Source organism: Haliotis rufescens, unplaced genomic scaffold, assembly GCF_023055435.1.
Source record: "Haliotis rufescens isolate VD_foot unplaced genomic scaffold, xgHalRufe1.0.p SCAF_2, whole genome shotgun sequence".
Lineage (NCBI taxonomy): Eukaryota > Metazoa > Mollusca > Gastropoda > Lepetellida > Haliotidae > Haliotis > Haliotis rufescens.
In genome coordinates, this window is record NW_025963890.1 from 42,579,152 (window position 1) to 42,601,494 (window position 22,343).

The 22,343-nt window shown below is 40.4% G+C and overlaps 1 protein-coding gene across 6 annotated transcripts in view; it reads right to left on the reverse strand.

The window, feature by feature from the left end:
* Nucleotides 1-22,343, reverse strand: part of LOC124149403 — a 136,519-nt gene that overhangs the window by 55,550 nt on the left and 58,626 nt on the right. The window contains exon 1 of one of the 6 annotated variants that reach the window (XM_046520961.2): nt 18,350-19,195. The exons of the other annotated variants lie outside the window; for them this stretch is intronic. Within the exon in view, the coding sequence (XP_046376917.1) occupies nt 18,350-18,468 (119 nt within the window). The 5' untranslated portion in view covers nt 18,469-19,195. Of the gene's footprint in view, nt 1-18,349; nt 19,196-22,343 lie in introns of those variants that run through there. 6 annotated transcript variants of the gene reach the window in all.

Genomic DNA, 22,343 nt, shown 5'->3' on the forward strand with positions numbered 1-22,343 from the left:
CACACAACTATCTACTTGTACAGCTGGGATGTGACTATCCCTGAACACACAACTATCTACCTGTACAGCTGGGATGTGACTATCCCTGAAACACAACTATCTACCTGAATAGATAGGATGTGGCTATCCCTGAACACACAACTATCTACCTGTACAGCTGGGATGTGACTATCCCTGAACACACAGCTATCTACCTGAATAGATGGGGTGTGACTATCCAAGCACACAAAACTATCTACCTGTATAGCTGGGATGTGACTCTCCCAGCACACAAAACTATCTACCTGAATAGATAGGATGTGGCTATCCCAGCACACAAAACTATTTACCTGTACAACATGGATGTGACGTTCCCTGAACACACCGCTATCTACCTGTACAGCTGGGATGTGACTATCCCAGCACACACAACTATCTACCTGTACAGCTGGGATGTGACTATCCCAGCACACACAACTATATACCTGTACAGCTGGGGTGTGACTATCCCAGCACACACAACTATATACCTGTACAGCTGGGATGTGACTATCCCAGCATACACAACTATCTACCTGTACAGCTGGGATGTGACTCTCCCAGCATACACAACATCTACATGAACACCATTGATGTGACTATCCCAGCACACACAACTATCTACCTGTACAGCTGGGGTTTGACAATCCCCATAAGCAGGATAGTACGAACAGTATCTACCCTGTAAACAAAAGCCGAGCAGAGACTACCTACATAAGCCTTCTACCTATATACAAGGGTATTTGTACACAACAATCCACATACATGGGATGTTCACTAATAACTGTTCCACCTATTACCTGAACCTGCACATCTTATTGGTCTACAGCGGTGTGGCAGGAGAGTGCAAACAGATTTATACAAAGCCTGCTTACACATGGACTTACAGCTTCCTAGAGGAGGGTCCTGATGGGTGGGTCCCAAAGCAGTAAGCAGTAAAATTTAGGGTACTTTTTCATTAAGCAGTAATTTTTCTTCTTTTTCAATAAAATTGTCGCGAAAAATTCCTAAATCAGCCATGGCAGGACATGGGACTTTTAATTCTGCTTTTGTTTCATCCTGACAAATCATATTTTTACTACCTGGTAAAATCTCAAATCGCTAGACTGGTCCCCTGTGTCAGTTGCGCAGCCTACTTTCTGTCGCAAAGCATTTGGGTCTTGAAGACAGACTGTTTTTGACCATTTTAATCATTTTACGATAAGCAGTAAATTATTTATTTACGTTAAGCAGTTATTTTTTGGTATTTTACGATAAGCATTTACGATACAAAAAGATGACTTTTACGTTTACGATAGTGTTTGAAGGGTGTTTTACGTTAAGCATTATAACCCATCAGGACCCTCCTAGAGACCAGGCTGTTCGGGATCAGGCTCCCCAGTGGTCTTGACACAGTGCTACTGGGAACACCCACAACTACACTGTTATGAGGGGGACATATTGATGAGAGGGCTTCAACTAAACCCTCCTGCATCTTGAGTTCAGAAGGGTTAACCTTATCTAAAGATAAGTGGTATTTTTTTCCATAGACTTAACATTACAGATTGTACTCCTTGTACAGCATAAATAATGGGTGGTGTTTAGTGTGGAGTAACAATGTCAACGCTAAGCTTTTTAGTAAGATACATGTTTGCACAAATTGTGTTAAAACAACAACAGAGTAATGATCGTCCAGATGTCATGAAGTAGATGTGAATTGTCAGTCTGTGCCAAACACTTTTGAGTCTATTACACAAAACATAGTTCTGAGTATTATTTTCAGTTGATTGTAGTGTTGTTATATGGACTATTATTAGCTCAGCTTACGAGACTGAACAGACGTTTACTTGACTAGGGCTTGGACAAGTGTTTAAAGTCACAGACTGTGCCTCAAATCAGAGACATCACCAAAGTTCAGTGAAACAAGAGAAAATCATCAATATCTGATGCATATGTTTAACAGTAACAATAATCTGATTTTTCTCATTCAGGTATAACAGTTTCCCAAGTTCATGATTATCTGGCTGCCTGTGGCTACCATATTTTGCATTGGAGAAGCCAAATGCACTAAACACAAATGCACCCCTTCCCCCACCACCAATCTAAAAGATGTATCAGAATTAGGATAATTCTGTTGTTCAGTAAACAAACATTTGTGACATACATATTTTGTTTCTACATATGCTGCCCACATAGTTCTAGTAGGGATGAGACCCATGAAGACCCAGTTAGAATAGGTCTTCAGCAACCCATGCTTGTCATAAGAGGCGACTTACGGGATCAGGTGGTCAGACAAGGTGACTGGATTGATGCATGTCATCATATCCCAATTGAGTAGATCGATGTTCATGATTTCAATCACTGGAATGTCAGTCCACACTCGATTATTTACAGACCACCGCCTTGAATATTGCTGAGTGCGGCGTTAAACAACAAATAAACTAGTAGGGTGAGTGAGTGAGTTTGATTTTATGCTGCTTTTAGCAATATTCCAGTAATATCACGGCAGGGGACACCAGAAATGGGCTTCACACATTTTACCCATGTCGGGAATCGAACCCGGGCCTTCGGCTTGACAAGCGAACGCTTTAGCCACTAGGCTACCCGACCGCCCCCAAACTAGTAGGGGATGAGAGTAAATACAACCACATCCAACTCCATGGCATCAGCATCCTCCAGATATTGATATTGACATTGATATCAACATATTATTCTAAGGACTAAATAACAACGCAAATCGATGTACATCCATGAGACTACTAATCCTGTATCAATTATCAATACCGGTATTTTGTAAACAAAAACTGAATATTCTCCTCAGCTGATTGTTGTGTCTATGCATCAATAACGGTTTCAGTTTCAGACTCCCGATGTGCGGCCTACCGATCTTGTACATTGAAGTCATTTCCTGATGGGATGGATCAATGTCTACAGGATGTTTGTATGTTGCTATAGAAATAGGAAGCAGGACGTGGTTGAACTATTACTGTTGGCAAACACCTAGACTATCAACATCCCCTCCCCACAGCATATCCTCATGCTTGCCGTCACTCCGGGCTACCATTGATTACTTCCATAACACTTGAATGTACAGACAACATCATGAATATCAGTTTCATTATGTAACACACATGTATATCTTTTATAAAAACACATCAGATTCCTTTTAAAACATCCACCAACTTTCAAAACACAAATATTTCTGGTCAACAGAAAAATGATATTAATTTTTTTAATTGTTTTTAATTTTTTTTATATAATTTATTATTTTTGTTGATATTAAATTTTAGTACTTATATCAGTGTACGTACAAAATTGTCAAATTATTTAAGAATTGACTTCAACATTTTTTTGTGGTTATGCAGGTATAAACATGAAAACTAGTGTGCAAACTGTGCAAATTTGGGTAACAGATTTTACACTAAGTGTGCACACCATTTTTTACATTTATGCCTAAAAAAATGCAAAAAGTCAAATCCAATAAATACGTCAATGACAATAACTTCACAGACTGCTTGTTTTAAGCATTAACATCAGAAACCTGTAGACAAGATCAGTGCAATAATAATAAGCCCTGCCCACACTATTTTCAGCCAATCAGGAAACAGTCGCTCAGTAGTGGGCGTGGCCTATTGTGTTTTTGGTAAATGCCAAAAAACACTGCTTGGCTAACCAATCAAGTGCCTTGGAATCACTTGAAAATTATTTCCTTCACATTAGGTATACACTGGGAGAACACATGGACTAAGGGCAGTTCTAGCAGCCACGGTAGAGGGGCGACAGTTCTTCACTTGTAAATGTTAAAGAATCTTGCAATTCCATTGGATAATCTGACCAAGATGGCGTCTGTTACTAATATTTCACGGATGTATCCTCCTGTGATGAAAGAAGACGGTTTAAAGGGGCACTGATCTAACGGACTGGTTGTTGCCTTTGTTATTGTTTTTCCCCCGTGAGTACCCGGATGATACGCAACGCAACTGAGCGTGACCAGAGACTGGGCTTCCGTCTGCAAGGACGGCTAAATTAACTTGGAGGCTGGAGGCAATATTTGTTTTACGCATTTTTGAACACTGATTGGTTAACTGTGATCTATAAAGATTTCGACAAAGGGCGCATGTTAATTCATTTCTTCAGCCTAAACAAACAGACAAAAAGAACAAGGGAGCTCATCGGATGTCGTCATTTGGAAATACCCCAGATGGTTATAGTTTCGGCTTGCGTCGGCTTGCGTCGATAATACGATTACTACTCCCTTGTTGTCATCCACGTTTTCACGTATAACCCTACACTTGTGTATTTGTCGTCATTCACTTGATGCTCAGTTAATGAATTTATTACAGGTACAATTAGTGGTAGCACCACTTATATTACCTGACAAAGGTTCCCATTTGGCATTTATTGTGTCTAGGGTAATTATTCAATCTAAATCCAGGTTTGAAGTGAGGTGAAATGTGTGTTACGTAATATGCACGTGGCAGCCCAGCAAGAGATGAATGATCAGTTGATTTACTTTTTTTGTAAATCAACGGATCGTTCCTAGTCATCAAAGGATTAACAGAAAATATGTTGATTGATTAATCACTGTTATCATGCACAATGGATATGTCAAGAGTGAGTGTTTACATGTCTAGGTTTACTAAAACAAAGGGAATACACTCATATCATGGCGCGAAGTGCCGATGTAAAAACAACATACTTTGTTCAAAGGGTTAACTGATAATACGTTGATTGATTGATCATTGTTATCTATCACTCAATGGAATTTTTAGGAACCGTGGACGCTATGAAAATAGTTGTCACGTGGGCTTTCTCAGCCGACCATTGAGACTTGACACCTATGTAAAACACCTGAAACAATCCAAGCGATCAGTTGAGAAACGAACACGGGTTATAATATCCCGAAACGATATATATCTTTTAAAATATTTGATTGTTACTGAGACACGTGACATCGAATAAGTTTCTTTGTACAGCTGCAGACGAGTGGGATATTGTTCCTTTGTGTGGATATTCACGGATACATTCCTCGAACAAGGAAGCTGCCTAAAACTTATACACATAAATTTGGTAGGTTGTAATTATGATATCTGCATTTTGTTTTCCTTCATTTGAACCGATTCGTCCTTGTTTCTCTACGTCTTGGTTGGGAAATGACGTCTCTTGGTGATGACATTAAACATCAAAATGTTTGGAATTCGTTGTCATAATAATACAGATGGAAATGTTTTTCAGTCACTTTGTAAAATAACTGAATATTAAGACGTTTAATAAATTTGTTACACAATTTTGACAGTAAAAAAATATACACACTATAAAAAAAGCATATGCTCAGGTGAAATATATACTTTGTGTTGCAAGTCAAAATAGTGTAAACGAAAATCGCAAAATTACCAAGCAAGTGACTTATCAAAACGTCGTCACCATTACCGATGCTACTCACAAAGATACCTACATTTCCTTATTATCTCGAAAACTGTATTTCATTTTGTTGATCAATGTGACCATACGCCCTTATTACTACCCATAAAAGTGACTAATGCGCTTACGAATGGCGCAGCAGAGGTCGCGAACTAGTCTAGATTTCTGCTATACATCCGGGTACTCACTGGGAAAAAACAATAACAAAGGCAACAACCAGTCCTGGGGAATTGCGTTAGATCAGTGCCCCTTTAAAGCCTCCATAAACTTTAAAGTGAATTTTGGTGAGTGAGTGAGTGAGTGAGTGAGTGAGTGAGTGAGTGAGTGAGTGAGTGAGTGAGTGAGTGAGTGAGTGAGTGAGTGAGTGAGTGAGTGAGTTGGGTAAAACGTCGCTTTTAACAGTATTACAGTTATATCGCTGGGAGGAAAGCCCAAAGTGATGCAGGTCTTAGATGTTTACCACTTCGGTGAAACCCATGAGCACGGGTATGGTGCTGACAAACCTAGAAACATATTTGGGGAGAACCGGGATTAGAACCCACAATAATAGGTTTCTGGCATGTTCAAGGGATGCAACTCTGCACAGCAAATCACGGCCCCTTAGACGACTAGGCCACCCGTGCCCCCTACAACACAGTCAATATTCGAAAACAAGGACATTATCGGGTCTTGGTCTGACCAGGGGGGGCGTTCGGGTAGCCTAGTGGTTAAAGCATTCGCTCGTCACGCCAAAGACCCGGTGTAAGGTGCCAAAATCTACCCCCCTTCAGAGTATACCCGGGTAGATTCTGGGAGCTCCCAGAATCTACCCCGGGGTAAATTTTGGAGACTTCCCAGAATCTACCCCCCTTTCCCAGAATCTACCCCCAGGGGGTATAATCTGGGAGTTCCCGACATGGGTACAATGTGTGAAGCCCATTCCTGGTGTCCCCCGCCCTGATATTGCTGGAATATTGCTAAAAGCGGCGTAAAACCAAACTCACTCACTCACTCACTGACCAGGGGTCGGGTCTTCGGGTACTTTTTTCGCCTACTGATCTTAACAAGAGTAATTATTTGTATACTGACAGTCTTAGCCAGGTAGTCTTACAAATTAAAACACATATGTGACGTAATTCTATTGTTTGAGCGCTCCATTATTTTCAGGAATGGACAGTTGGTTGTGTTCTCTGCCAGTGTTGCACGTACTCGGTCGTAAACTGATCTTTAAATGCATGCTACACGGCTCTTTAAAGTGTTTTGTAAACTGTAAGAGTAGTTTTAAGTAGGGGAATATCCTCATAGCTCTTCATTCCTTAAACATAATGGGCCTCTGCTCCATTATTTTTAAGAAAATGGAGAGTTACTTGGATATTCATTCCCCTCTACATAACTGCCTGGCTGGATTAGACTTTCAGTCAGTCCAAATGTTTACAAGAACTCTTACCCGATACATCAAGGCTATCATCACCCGTGAACAAGGCCCACACGCTTCCTCCTGTGTGTACAATCTATGGAATGATTAAGTACATGGGTGAACGTAGCTATATCAAATCTCAACTCTGCATGAACATAATCCCAACTTCAACAATGGAGTTTATTCCAAATGGTCACATTACGCACAATTAGGTAACACGTTCTTTAAACACCTGAATTTTCTTCTTGTATTGTACATGGACACAGCTACAATCATGCACGTGGCAATTGGCCTCTTTCCTGGAGGCTGGGTCAGTATGTACTGAAGAGGTCTCAAAAATGTTCCCATATAATATACAAATTCTAAGGAGAAAAATTCTGTGGAAATGTTTTTTGAAATACATGTACATTATTTCATGCATGTGCATCTTCATTGCTGAGTAGGGCGGTCAGGTAGCCTAGTGGTTAAAGCGTTCGCTAGTCTCGCCAAAGACCCGGGTTCAACTCCCGACATGGGTACAATGTGTGAAGCCCATTTCTGGTGTCCCCCGCCATGATATTGCTGTTATATTGCTAAAAGCAGCATAAAACCATACTCACTCACTCACTCATTGCAGAAAAAGGTCTTCTAAACAGATCACCTGACCCATGAAGATCCGGGTTAGAATAGGTCTTCAGCAACCCATGCTTGTCGTCAGAGGCGACTAACGGGATTGGGTGGTCAGGCTCGCTGACTTGGTTGATGCATGTCATTGTATCTCAATTGTGTGGATCGAAGCTCATGATGTCACTCACTGGATTGTCTGGTCCAGAATCGATTATTTACAGACCGCTGTCATATAGCTGGAATATTGCTGAGTGCGGCATTAAACAACAAACAAACAAATAAACAAACATGAACAGATCTCCTACATCAAAGTTGTTTCCGTACAGAACATCACCTGTCTCAATGTCAACAGTAAATGCACCACTTTACAAAATGTCCATTGAGATAAAGTCCATATATGTAGTTCAAACTTAAATTTTTTAATTATGTTGTAAAATAAACAAATCCTAGATCTGTATTTTTATAATTTATAATGTCACGATAAATCGTAATATTGATATATTGCTATTGGTAAGCACTTAAAGTCAATAAATCGATTGTTAAATCAGTTTCCGATCAACAGTATCGATTTCAGTTAGGAATATCGATAGTTTTGATTGTATTTACCATATCAATAAAATACATGCAATGCTGTTCAAATTTGATATTCTTTTGATCATGAGTGGTTGTAATTTACACTCAGTAATGTGGAAGTTTCTTTTTCTTAAATTATTAGAGTAAAAAACAAACAAATCAGTCATATCTCAAACTTTACTTTTTATTTGTTGTTATGGTTATCACATTCAAAGGAAACTTTAGTTCCAAGGTTTAATCCAACTCTAAAGTTCATCTAAAATGATACACTGAAAACTATCGATATTTATCACAATAGTCATGATAGTCACTTGCAATATCAATAGTTATCGCAATAGTTTTTTCAATATCAATAGTTATCGCAATAGTTTTTTCAATATCAATAGTTATCGCAATAGTTCTTTTTCAAAATCAATAGTTATCGCAATAGTGATTTCCAGACCAATAGTCACCCCTATAATTTACCATTGCACAGGGGTTCATACATGAACGTACCATAGAGCAGAGATAAAAGAACATGACTTGCCAGACCCACCTATCCTTACACAGACATACAAGCACCTGCCACTTTCAATGATGATGATTACTATTAACCAGCAGGTTATGTTTATTATCAGTTGTCACACAGTGACCATCAAACACTAGACCCACAGCTTGTACAGCGGGTTATTTTCTCAACATCTGGTAAATGCAAGATGTCCACCACATTGATGGCTTACTGTACTCTCTGATCCAGGCACCCACCCCCAAGCCATATTTCACAGAAGTAAATCCCCCCTTGACAACACTGTCATAACCAGCGTCAATGTTATCACACCCAGCACTTAGGGGGCTTCCTGGGAGATGAGCCGGACCACCTCAGGGGCGATGCACTAGAGGATCTAGCTTCCTGACAGCTTTCCATGAGACCAGTTAGATACTGTTTAACACAACCTTGCACTGTGTGTGGTTGACCAATTTACCAATGTTTCCCAGCTCTACAGCCATTACACATCTTTCATTTGGACCATGAGTGAGCGAGTAAGCTCTTAACAATATTCCTGCAATATCACAAAAGGGGACACCATAAATAGGCTTCACACATTGTACCATGTGGGATATCAAACCCAGGCCTTTGGCGTGACAAGCGAACACTTTAACCACATGGCTACCCCATTGCCCTGTTTGGGCCCATGAAGGTTAATATAGTATACTGTATTCGACGCAATAAGCACCCAGGGCGCTCTCAAAATTAGAAATAGGGAGCTCTTATCAGAATATTATTTTGGTGACAAAAAACAGAATTCAAAGATCGTAAATTTCGTGGTTTATGCTGACAGCCTGAAATTATTATATACGACAGATATATTTTTCCAGAATTTAATTGCCCATAATTAAGGGTGCATATAACACACGAGTGCGTATTATACCCAAATAAATAAGACGTGTACATTGATCAACCGGAAGGGGAGCTAATTGGGATTTTCACTAGGCAATATATCAGCAAATATCGCTGTGGCGCTTATTAGAGCGGGGCGCTTAATACATCGAATACGGTATGTTATAATATCTTAGACCTAGAAACATACGACTGAATATTTCCAAGAGTAGCAACTAACTTTGTTTAGGCTCTAGACTATAGATAATAAATAAAGATCCTTTATTGTAATTTCTACTAATCCTCGGAACAACTTAGCAACCATAAATTTCGGAAGGGAGTACAAGACTAGCACTAATTTCTAATCCAGATTTCTTCAAGAGGGAAACCCATCATTGTGCCTCACATCTTGCACCATATGGGATATTCCTGTATCTAAGTAAGGCCAACCACAAGAAAGCAGACCTAATTTCTCCACCCTGACAAAATCTCACTCGTCTCCTAGTCACAGCCTTATCACCACTCCATGTATCCACATGGAGCTACAAGAGTCCTGCTCCACACAATACAATCTACATTAGCAACAGACCATGCATAGCTATCACAGCGACCCGCATGACTTTCTGGCTGTAGGCCATGCTAAACTAGCATAGCTACAAGAACAATGTCTCCCTGCCACTGGTGTTGTGTTACCTGTCCTACATGACGAGAACTGCTTATAACTGTATCACTGCAGAGGTGTACAGTCACACGGTCTTATTACGCTGTTTATGTCGTGTCACACTCTGTCACTTCAGTCCACATAGAACCTTTTGTCGGGGCTAAATGATTGAGCACTAACTTCGGGCACTGAGTTCAAACCACATTTTCTAAATGAAGTGCTGCAAAAGACGTTTTGAACATGTCAGTCACAATCACTATGCAATGTGGCACGGGAGCTTTTTAACAAGCCATATATATTCTGTATTGACAGTTGCTAAATGGGTCTTTTCGCAGGACTAAATTTGGCATTAACCATAACAAGAACATTCTCGGAATAAATCTCATTTAAAATCTGAATATATTGTTGTAAATGAAATTTTGAGCATGTTGAAACCACGAAAGGAATGTTGAATGATCAATGGCACCTTTATTACAAGCTGATCTGTAGGATAAGGTGAGTGAGTGAGTGAGTGAGTGAGTGAGTGAGTGAACGGGTAGGGGGGGGAGGGTGTTGAGTTGCTTTGGTTGCAGTCAACACTATTCAAGCGACATGACAACAGCATATAAACAATCATGTTTATGTCATGCCAAGCCAAGCAGTGGGGATTAAGTTTAATTTCATTAATTTCATCCTATTTTTCGTCTTTTTTTTGGCTTCTGTTAAAAACCCCAACAACCCCACCCCCAAACATTTGGTTTAATGCCTCTTACAAAGACCTCAATTATATTAATCTAAGCATGGCAGTATAATGTAGAACGAAAGCCAAAAGTGATGCAAACTCGACATTTACCACTTTGGAGAAATCAAGTAGCACAGGTATGGTGCTGACAAACTAAGGGTCCTTGACTTGGTGAGCAAACATCTTAACCATTACGCTTTCCACTGCTCCGTAGCTTCCGATATAGATTCATAGCCAGTCTCACTTCTTGTGAAAATTGGTTTTAGCGAAATATCATTTCCAACTTTGTTCTGTCCACATATAGAGTTGTTGCACACACCTAATAGATACAAGTTCTAATGGGTAATTTGGGGACAGACCTAGAGATATGAAGTGTCACCATTGTTGTCTTGAAGCAGCTTCTGTGATAAAACATCACTCTGCAATAACTAGTTCTTAGACAAAATGTGGAAATAATGTTAAATAACTCTACAGACAATTGCAGAAATTCTGTTCATTTGATTCGTTTGAGGATGACAATGGCTGAACCATACTTAAACAGCATGGGATCTGGTGTGTGTTTTGGGCAGATTGGGCATATTGTTAGGTACACACACATCACCCAGTACCATCAGAAGGATTGGCAAGGTACACACACATCACCCAGGACCATCAGAAGGATTGGCAAGGTACACACACATCACCCAGGACCATTAGAAGGATTGGCAAGGTACACACACATCACCCAGGACCATTAGAAGGATTGGCAAGGTACACACATCACCCAGGACCATTAGAAGGATTGGCAAGGTACACACACATCACCCAGTACTATCAGAAGGATTGGCAAGGTACACACACATCATCCAGGACCATTAGAAGGATTGGCAAGGTACACACACATCACCCAGGACCATTAGAAGGATTGGCAAGGTACACACATCACCCAGGACCATTAGAAGGATTGGCAAGGTACACACACATCACCCAGTACTATCAGAAGGATTGGCAAGGTACACACACATCACCCAGTACCATCAGAAGGATTGGCAAGGTACACACACATCACCCAGAACCATTAGAAGGATTGGCAAGGTACACACATCACCCTGGACCATTAGAATGATTGGCAAGGTACACACACATCACCCAGGACCATTAGAAGGATTGGCAAGGTACACACATCACCCAGGACCATTAGAAGGATTGGCAAGGTACACACACATCACCCAGAACCATTAGAGGGATTGGCAAGGTACACACACATCACAATGGACCATTAGAAGGATTGGCAAGGTACACACATCACCCAGATCCACTAGAATGATTGACAAGGTACACACATTACCCAGAACCATTAGAAGGATTGGCAAGATACACACACATCAGCCAGAAACATTAGAAGGATTAGCAAGGTACACACACATCACCCAGGACCATTAGAAGGATTGCCAAGGTACACACACATCACCCAGTATCATCAGAAGGATTGGCAAGGTACACACACATCACCCAGGACCATTAGAAGGATTGGCAAGGTACACACACATCTCCCAGAACCATTAGAAGGATTGGCAAGGTACACACATCACCCAGAACCATTGGAAGGATTGGCAAGGTACACACATCACCCAGAACCATTAGAAGGATTGGCAAGGTACACACACATCATCCAGGACCATTAGAATGATTGGCAAGGTACACACATCACCCAGAACCATTAGAAGGATTGGCAAGGTACACACACATCACCCAGGACCATTGGAAGGATTGGCAAGGTACACACACATCATCCAGGACCATTAGAAGGATTGGCAAGGTACACACATCACCCAGAACCATTGGAAGGATTGGTAAACAGGACTCTCAATGCTGAACCTTCATCTTTAATATTCTTGGTTTCAGAGATTCTTATGTATGCCAGAGGTTAGGCAACTTTAACTTTACACACATACAACTCAGCTAGCATCAGAATAAAGTGAATGCTTCAGATCCATGGAAGACTGTCAACTAGATCACAAAGAGCGTAATATACCCTTCTCACATAGCATTCTCCTTGTCCCATGGAGATGACAAGTCAACCCACTGCGGGCTGTCAGCACTGTCTGACACCAATCTATTGTACACAAAAAACACACAAGTAGTCTCCCAAACAGTATTGGCTTCCGCGGACTCACCATTAGCTTATCACAGGCAGATGTATTATTCATCCTGTGCTAAGATCAAGCTAGGAGCCAATGAATAACAGTGACTTGGACATATTGTTACACATCTAGGTGTGATAAATGGTGGAATGATTAGATTGTGAGATCCCCTTGTCCCGGGTAGACATGATTAGTCATATTCAACTTTAGCTTTGATGACTTTACAAATACACCTTCCAGATCCTCACTCACTGTCTTGTGGTCTAATGTTTACATTGAACCTTCTTGTTTGTGAGTGATGGACCTGGTGTTTCTACATGTGTTTTTTTTTGGAGGGGGGGGGGGGGGGGGGGGGTTCTTCTTTTTCCCTTTTTTTTGTTTTAATTTGGGAGGGGGTGGGGGTGTTGAGAGGTCTAGATTTTTTTCTAATGTTTTAATTTACTTGAATTTCAATATTAAATGAGCATGTTGTACTGTAACATAGACTTTGTACAACATTAGGTAGAAAGAGGAATATACACAGGTGTATACACCATCAGTTAAAACCAACTAGTCCACAGCCCAGTTCACACAAGTGGTTTAAGTCAGATATATACCAAAAACTAGATGTTTGGTGAAAACAACTAGCCCCTCCAACTGTTTACTGGTCTCTGACCAGTGGGGAAGGTCTGACATGGAGTCCATAACAACTGTTGTTTCACAACATGCATGCATCTCCTACCTAGGAAGGGAACATAAGGATCCAGCAGACAAATTCAGACATCATCAAGCTGCCTGACAAACAGATCAGGGCCCACTTGCACAAAGCGATCTTAGCGCTAAGACAATCGTAAGCCTATGTTAAAGTATGGGAGTTACAATCATCTTAGCACTAAGATCGCTTTGTGCAAGTGGGCCCTGGTGTTCTCAGTGTTCATTTTGGCACATTTTCTAATGATGCATTGTGTCATGAACTTTACATATTCAACATCACTTCAAAAACCACAAGGCCTATGGTGATGAAACTTTGCAAAGTGCTTCTGTCCACAGAACTTCTACAATGCTTACAGCCATCCAATCAGAACTTCAACACAGCCACATTGGCAGCAAAATTGAAAATGACCTTTTTCATCTATAATTACTGGCATTTAGGGCTGGGACGAGTCCAAATTTACTACCCGGGTACCCACTGTAGGTCTAAAGAGATACAAAATGTCTGATTGCAATTTTCTTTTACCACAGCACTTGCAAAACGTATTTAGATACATGTATTATACGATCTGGTCATGCATACACTGACATTGATTGAAGTCATGTCTTTATTCAACCATATGAAAATTCCGAAGGAATGGGTACATAGTCAGAAAGAAAGGTGAACATTAGTGACTTGTAGTGTAACCATAGAGTTCTAGATAATTTTTGTCATTAAACTATGTATCACATGACTAACCACGGGTCTGGGTAGTCCTATGGGTACCCGGGTCCTACTCAGTACCCACCTGACCCAAGTACCCGAGTTACCCGTCCCAGCCCTACTGGCATATATTGTTGTGTGTAATATCCGAGGTATGTATTAACAGCAGTAATACATCCATACATTCTCTCCCTTATGTGCATCACTTCAAAATGCCTTTCAAAGACTTGCAGTAATACAAATATACCGAGTGGACATCATGGCCTCCATGCAGGAAACGTCACATTGTCCCTTACTTGGACTCAACTTACATTGCTTATCATAAGTCTGTTACTTTTTTCCATATTGTGACACAAACTCTTCTATATCCTTCATGAACATCATTTCAAGCTATTTCATTTACCATGCCGCAAATTTCCAGCGCATGCATGAAATGAATATTAGATCATCATGATCCTTTAACAAAGACATGTCTTCTTGCACCCCATTTTGGCATCAGTATATCTTAAAGGTATATAGATTTCTAAACAAAGCAGAAATACTTTGTGTTTAAGGATTTACAATTTTTGACAAAATATTTCCAAATTTTTTAAGTAACCACTTTGGTCAGTGTGTGCAAACTTACTTCAGGTTATTGGAAAATCTTTTTTTAAGACACCATGAAGCAAACTTTTTATTTCAACCAACCCAAGATAGCAGCCTAGCCAATCATAAACCACAATTATAACATGTGAGGGAAACATTGAAGTAGAAGATTCAGTATCATACATCTGACAATCCACATCACACTTAGTTTGTGATGAGCAGCCAGGGTATTTGACCCTGTTCTGTAGACTGTAGACACTAGTGCCAGAACACTGGATGACTGTACCTTAACCTGGTGGAAACCCCTTGGAATTCCAGGACAGAACTGGTCCCCAGCAACCCATGGTATTTGACCCTGTTCTGTAGACTGTAGACACTGGTGCCAGAACACTGGATGACTGTACCTTAACCTGGTGGAAACCCATTGGAATTCCAGGACAGAACTGGTCCCCAGCAACCCATGGTATTTTACCCTGTTCTGTAGACTGTAGACACTGGTGCCAGAACACTGGATGACTGTACCTTAACCTGGTGGAAACCCCTTGGAATTCCAGGACAGAACTGGTCCCCAGCAACCCATGGTATTTGACCCTGTTCTGTAGACTGTAGACACTGGTGCCAGAACACTGGATGACTGTACCTTAACCTGGTGGAAACCCCTTGGAATTCCAGGTCAGAACTGGTCCACAGCAACCCATGGTATTTGACCCTGTTCTGTAGACTGTAGACACTGGTGCCAGAACACTGGATGACTGTACCTTAACCTGGTGGAAACCCATTGGAATTCCAGGGCAGAACTGGTCCCCAGCAACCCATGGTATTTGACCCTGTTCTGTAGACTGTAGACACTGGTGCCAGAACACTGGATGACTGTACCTTAACCTGGTGGACACCCCATTGGAATTCCAGGTCAGAACTGGTCCCCAGCAACCCATGCTTGTTGTATGACAGTCCACAAAAATGGAAAGGGCAGTCAGGGTCAGTGACTTGGTTGATTGCGTGGGACATTTCTCATGACATCAATCACTGGCTTGTTTGATCCAGACTCGACTGTTTACAAACCGCAGTGGCAGTGTTTGAAATAAAATAATTGCCAGTCTGCCATCAGAACCACAGAGGTAAGAAGCGTAAAACTCTTCAGGCCCTCATTTAAAAAAACTGCAACTTATTGTGACAAAAAAAATTACACAAAAATATACTGCAGGCCGTAAGGACCTGTACAAATTTGAAACTACAGGCCCAACACCAGATCTACCATACATCGCTGTGTATAAGGCGAGTTTTTCGAACCTAGAATTAGGGGGCCTTTCTCCTGTTTCTCACTGCTAAATAAGTCATCACATATCGTCTCAAGATGTCATTTGTAAGAAAACAATCATATCAAGTACATGAAAGGCCACAGTTCAGAGAAAAAAAACATCAGTTTAACTTTCATGTCAATCTTGTGAGCCATGCATTGTATCACCCCATCATCTAAGTGAAAGGATCACAAGAGAAAATTCAATTTGAATTGCCTTTGACACAACAGGCCTCAGGAAATTGAAATCCTTTGCAGTCATAAAAAGCTTAAAGCCTTTTGTATGAAATACAGTTGGATAACACATGAATGAATAATACAAAGTGAACAAGGCCAGTGAAACGTATATGTCCCACGTAGTTGACACAGCGGGGTCTTGGAGGACAATAGACTTCACAACCGTGGCAAAATCCAGACATTAGATACATTACCTCCTGCTAATTGACAATGTGGATATTACAATATGCATGTTTTAACAACCAACAGTTGCGATCCTGAGAGGTAACGTTATGCACAATGTTTTTCATGTGATTTGTTTCTTTGTTTGTTTGTTGTTTAAAGCTGCACTCAGCATTATGACATTTTTTTAATGTGAATTAACAGTAGGGCTGTCATTGATTCGAAAGTTTAGTACTGATACATCACCTCCAAAGCATCATCATAAATTAATATATTTAATAATAACAAAATGAGATATTCTGCATGTGTGGTGATTAAATATTTCTATCTAAACCTGCAATTAATCAACATAATATTAAATATGAACTTGGCTCTCCCATTAAATGTATGTAACTGAGTTTCTGCCTTCTCATTATCCATCATAACCAGGGTATCTAAAAACATGTAAACATTTCTGTGGCAATCAATTATTAATTTAGTATCGATTTTCAAATATTTGTTGGTTGGTTGGTTTGTTGTTTAACGCCGCACTCAGCAATATTCCAGCTATATGACGGCGGTCTGTAAATAATCGAGTCTGGACCAGACAATCCAGTGATTGACATCATGAGCATCGATCCACGCAATTGGGATCGATGACATGCATCAACCAAGTCAGCGAGCCTGACCACCCGATCCCATTAGTTGCCTTTTATGACAAGAATAGTCACCTTTTATGGCTAGCATGGGTTGCTGAAGACCTATTCTACCCCGGAATCTTCACGGGTATCAAATATTTGTACCAAAATACTATGGACATTAAACATTCATTGCTATATGCATATCGTGACATATCCGCTTCAGCTTGTCTTATCTGCGGGGTGTTGAGATATCCATGTAACAGGTCAGTACTATGTTTGAAGATCATCAACAAAAAATATACTTGTCCAGTGGTCTGATCAAGTTGATATCAAGTCTTTGCAATGAACAATTCAACAGGGTAAGTTTTGGTACTTATTGCTAAAGGACATATTGGTGATCTTGTAAATTTGTAAAGCACTAAAAAATCCTTCAAAACTAAACTGATACAAAGTTAGCCTCTCAGAAAATATGAGAAACTTTTTATAGTAAAATGAGTTTTTGTGAATACCTGGTGTCATCACTGATTTTCAGTGATCCATTCATACAATGTCTTTTTACACCCAACAGAATCTTTTTCATCTAAAAATTGAGACTGGTTATTCTCTGTCCTTGACATTTTATATTTTAAAAAGTTTTATAGTATAAGGGAAGGTTTGTAACGGGACACAACTAGGATTTGCACACCAAACTGTCCACTCCTTTTCAACTTTTTAAAATAATTATTTTATATCAGTTTGATGTAGGTCCCACACATACTCAAGTCATTCCTCATCACAATAGAAACTAGCATGTTCGCAGCATGATGATAAATATGGACAACAAACTTTAATATCCATGCAACCTTGAAACAGAATTGATTATGAATTATATCAACATGATCAAGTCGTCCTGACTCTTTGTGAAAAAAAACACACTGGAAAGCCCCTAACACTGGATTGACCAGCAAACAATGTTTGACACGAGGAATTTAGGACCATTACTCTGGCCCACAATCACCGAGTTATCAATAGTTGCTTAAAAGGTTCCTGTAAACCTCAATGTGGCTTGCTAATCGAACTTGTCATTCGAAACTCTATTCATTATAATCTGGCAGTCACCATAATGGTGTATTTATAGATCTCCATTCAAGATCTGATCTGTATCAATTAGTGAGAACTCTTTGCGAACACATCAACTTAATCAAAACGGTTTGTACTTACGGTGACAAATTCGGCATCCAGTAATCGCCATAGATTCCAAATCGGGATGTTTCACGGAATTTGCTTCGTATCTCCACCATTTTGCGTCGGAACTTGGCAACATAGTCTGGGAAAGACATATTTGGTCACCATTCTCCATATATTGTCCTCTTACACCTCCTTGGTTGCCAGCAACACAATTAGCACATGTGGCTTTAATACACTTACATATGCCGTGCGGGACGTGTTTAACTAGCAAACTCCTCAGACAGCAATGAATGCCTCACGCCAGTCATAAAATGCTATGGCAGGAGGACCGTAATTCGCTAGCAGTCAATATTCATTTAACTGAGTTGATTCACCCAGATCACAGGACATAGAGAGCAAACTCTCCACACTAAAAGTACTCATAAGCTGTTAGAGGTGACACACAGCCAGTGAACAATGTGGCAAATACTTATCTAGCAATAACTGGGACCAAGGGTTATTGAAACCATTTACTTGATTATCCGCGTGCGTTCCTCTCGAGATCCTGGTCATCAGGTTAAGCTCGGAGGTCTCTCTCCGGAGGCATTCCTGATATTTTGATCAAATTTTCACAGTGACAATGCCTGGCGTGAATGAGTCGCAGTGCTGGAATGGACTGACAGTGATTCCCTGGCTGGGAGATCAGTGACAAACAGATCCACACACCGCCTCCTGCTGACGACTTGTCCCATGTAATTCCTGAGTACCACAACACCTTTCAGCCTAATCCGGCAGCTCTCACATTCTTTCTCCGCAATACACTGAACTTAGCTAGCACCAGGGCTTTAACACATTCTGCCTCCAAGTAAATTGCTAGAAACAGTACACTGTACAGGCTTACAGCCTTGTAGGCTGAGTGTCATTGAATAAAACTCTACAAACAGTGCAACCAAACCTTAGAGCTGTCACACAAACAAATTATTTCAGGCTCTACAAATGACTGAAAGATAATATGAAAGTGTTTCATAAAAATTGTTGCTTTTAATCAATTGAGTAGTTGCACACCAGTTTGCTTCAATAGTATTGTTTGTTTGTTGTTAAACACTGCACTCAGCAATATTCCAGCTATATGACAGCTGTCAGTAAATAATCGAGTCTGGACCAGACAATCCAGTGATTGACATCATGAGCATCAATCCATACATTTGGGATACGATGACATGCATCAACCAAGTCAGCGAGCCTGACCACTCGATCCCGTTAGTCGCCTCTTACGACAAGCATAGTTGCCTGTTATGGGAAGCATGGGTTCCTGAAGACCTATTCTACCCTGGATCTTCACTGGATCGGCTTCAATAGTAAAGATTAATACGGTAGTCATTGAATCCTGGAAACTGATTTAACATTGCTACCGATGTTGACAAAAATAAATCCTCTGTGAGTAAGTAGGGAAATTACATGGAGCAATAAATCTTCTTTAGCCAGATACCAATGCAGATCAAAGAGTGATACAGCCATGATGAAACTACAAGACTAGCTGACCTGTCATAGACAAGTCTTTCATGTGATGAGACTCTCCATGGTTGTCTCATAACAGTCATATCATCATTCAGAGTAACCCGACATTGCTCCCGTAGATGTAAAACCTCTCCAGTGCTGATCAGCAATTTTTGCACTGGCAACATCATCTAGTGTGGAATATCCAGATAGCTATCTCGGAAATCAATGTCAGTTGTCGACAAATGTCTCAGAAGCTGTGATGGATGTATAACCTCATTGATATCTAGTCACTTGAGAACAAACATTCATGACAGTATTCCTAGACTCCATAATGCCATGACAGTATTCCTAGGCTGTACAATGCCATGACAGTGTTCCTAGACTCCATAATGCCATGACAGTATTCCTAGGCTGTACAATGCCATGACAGTATTCCTAGGCTGTACAATGCTATGACAGTATTCCTAGACTGAACAATGCCATGACGGTATTCCTAGGCTGTACAATGCTATGACAGTATTCCTAGACTCCATAATGCCATGACTGTATTCCTAGACTGTACAATACCATGACAGTGTTCCTAGGCTGTACAATGCCATGACGGTATTCCTAGACTGTACAATACCATGACAGTATTCCAAGACTGTACAATACCATGACAGTGTTCCTAGACTGTACAATGCCATGACAGTGTTCCTAGACTGTACAATGCCATGACAGTATTCCTAGACTGTACAATGCCATGACAGTGTTCCTAGACTATACAATGCCATAACTGTATTCCTAGGCTGTACAATGCTATGACAGTATTCCTAGACTGTACAATGCCATGACGGTATTCCTAGACTGTACAATGCCATGACAGTATTCCTAGGCTGTACAATGCCATCACACTATTCCTAGACTGTACAATGCCATGACAGTATTCCTAGACTGTACAATGCCATGACAGTGTTCCTAGACTATACAATGCCATAACTGTATTCCTAGGCTGTACAATGCTATGACAGTATTCCTAGACTGTACAATGCCATGACGGTATTCCTAGACTGTACAATGCCATGACAGTATTCCTAGGCTGTACAATGCCATCACACTATTCCTGGACTGTACAATGCGATGACTGTATTCCTAGACTGTACAATACCATGACAGTATTCCTAGACTGTACAACGCCAAGATGTTATCCCAACCAATGCAGGGATAATCATGATAAACAAGACAAAAAGTGAGCAGGGCTCATTAATACTCCAGACTGCAACTCCAACATATTTCTAAGTTCAAAACATTGAAAAAGCATTATTTTCTCAGAAAATCCTCTTATCAAAATCAAACTTCTCACTCCACCTCTCCTATTGATGTAGAAACTGTTCACCTAGTTTGAAAAGAATCTATGCAGTAGTTTTCAAGTTAGATCCTCAAAAGTACAGATGAACGGAAGGATGGAAGGAAGGAAGGACAGATGAACGGAATTCCTTGTTATATACTATATACTCCTGCCCTTTTACGTCAGGTGTATTAAAACTTCTTTTATTGTCTTTGTTCATTGTATACACTTAGCTCTGATTCATGTGAAAGAATAAGAGTGAATATTATCCTACCCTATTTTTTATCCCGGGGATGAGATTCTCTCTTGTCAGGATGATTCTCCCTTGTGAATTTGAACCCATACCAGTGTGTTTAATCCTATCCTATACTATACTCTAGAGTAAAACTTAATATTTAGGTAGGATATAATCCTTGCTTACAAAAAGAGCCTGACAATGTGAGGATGAGACCTGAGTCTCCTGCCTCCATGGCAACAACATCTTGAGCCACACACAGCACCAAGATGGTAAATCAGTGTCCCAACCCGGCAGGGGGCCCCAAGGGCTGACTGAACTGTGTTAATGTCCGGACCTGTTGTCTACTTGTGGTCATGACTAATCCTCATCTTCATCCTCCCAGCCAAGTGACTTCAATTAGCGACTGACCACGTCATTAATAATAACAGATAAACTTGTAGACTTCAGTTCCAAATATCAATACAGAAAAACCATTAATCAATACTGTACCTCTCTGCAGGGGTTTTGCTAACCTATATATCTTTCAGGGCTGTCATATCCATTAAGACATCATTTCAACTTCACCAGTATTTATTCTAACTTAAAGTAGCATGAACAGCGATTAAGTAGCTTTTATACATGAAAGAGAGTTATTAATTGGTTGTCAAAAAGAAAAATAACTTCAGGAGACATATCGATATTGGAAGATGTGCACTGATGCAAGTCACAATGTAATCTTACTTTCACAAGGGGACAATCACACAAAATCAATGTTGCTATGCCAACTATAAGACTTGTTGGTAAGGATGTGACACAAGACAGCAGGAACTACGAGTCAGCAGCTTCCACATGGCCTCACATAGCATCACATGACATGCCTACAAGGTTGCACACCCCATCAACATGAAGCACTGCAAATCCTACATGAAAGAACACAAATACCTGATATTCCCTGGTGACCGGCCATTAATCCCTGCATTTGATAACGTCCTTGCAGTTGGCTG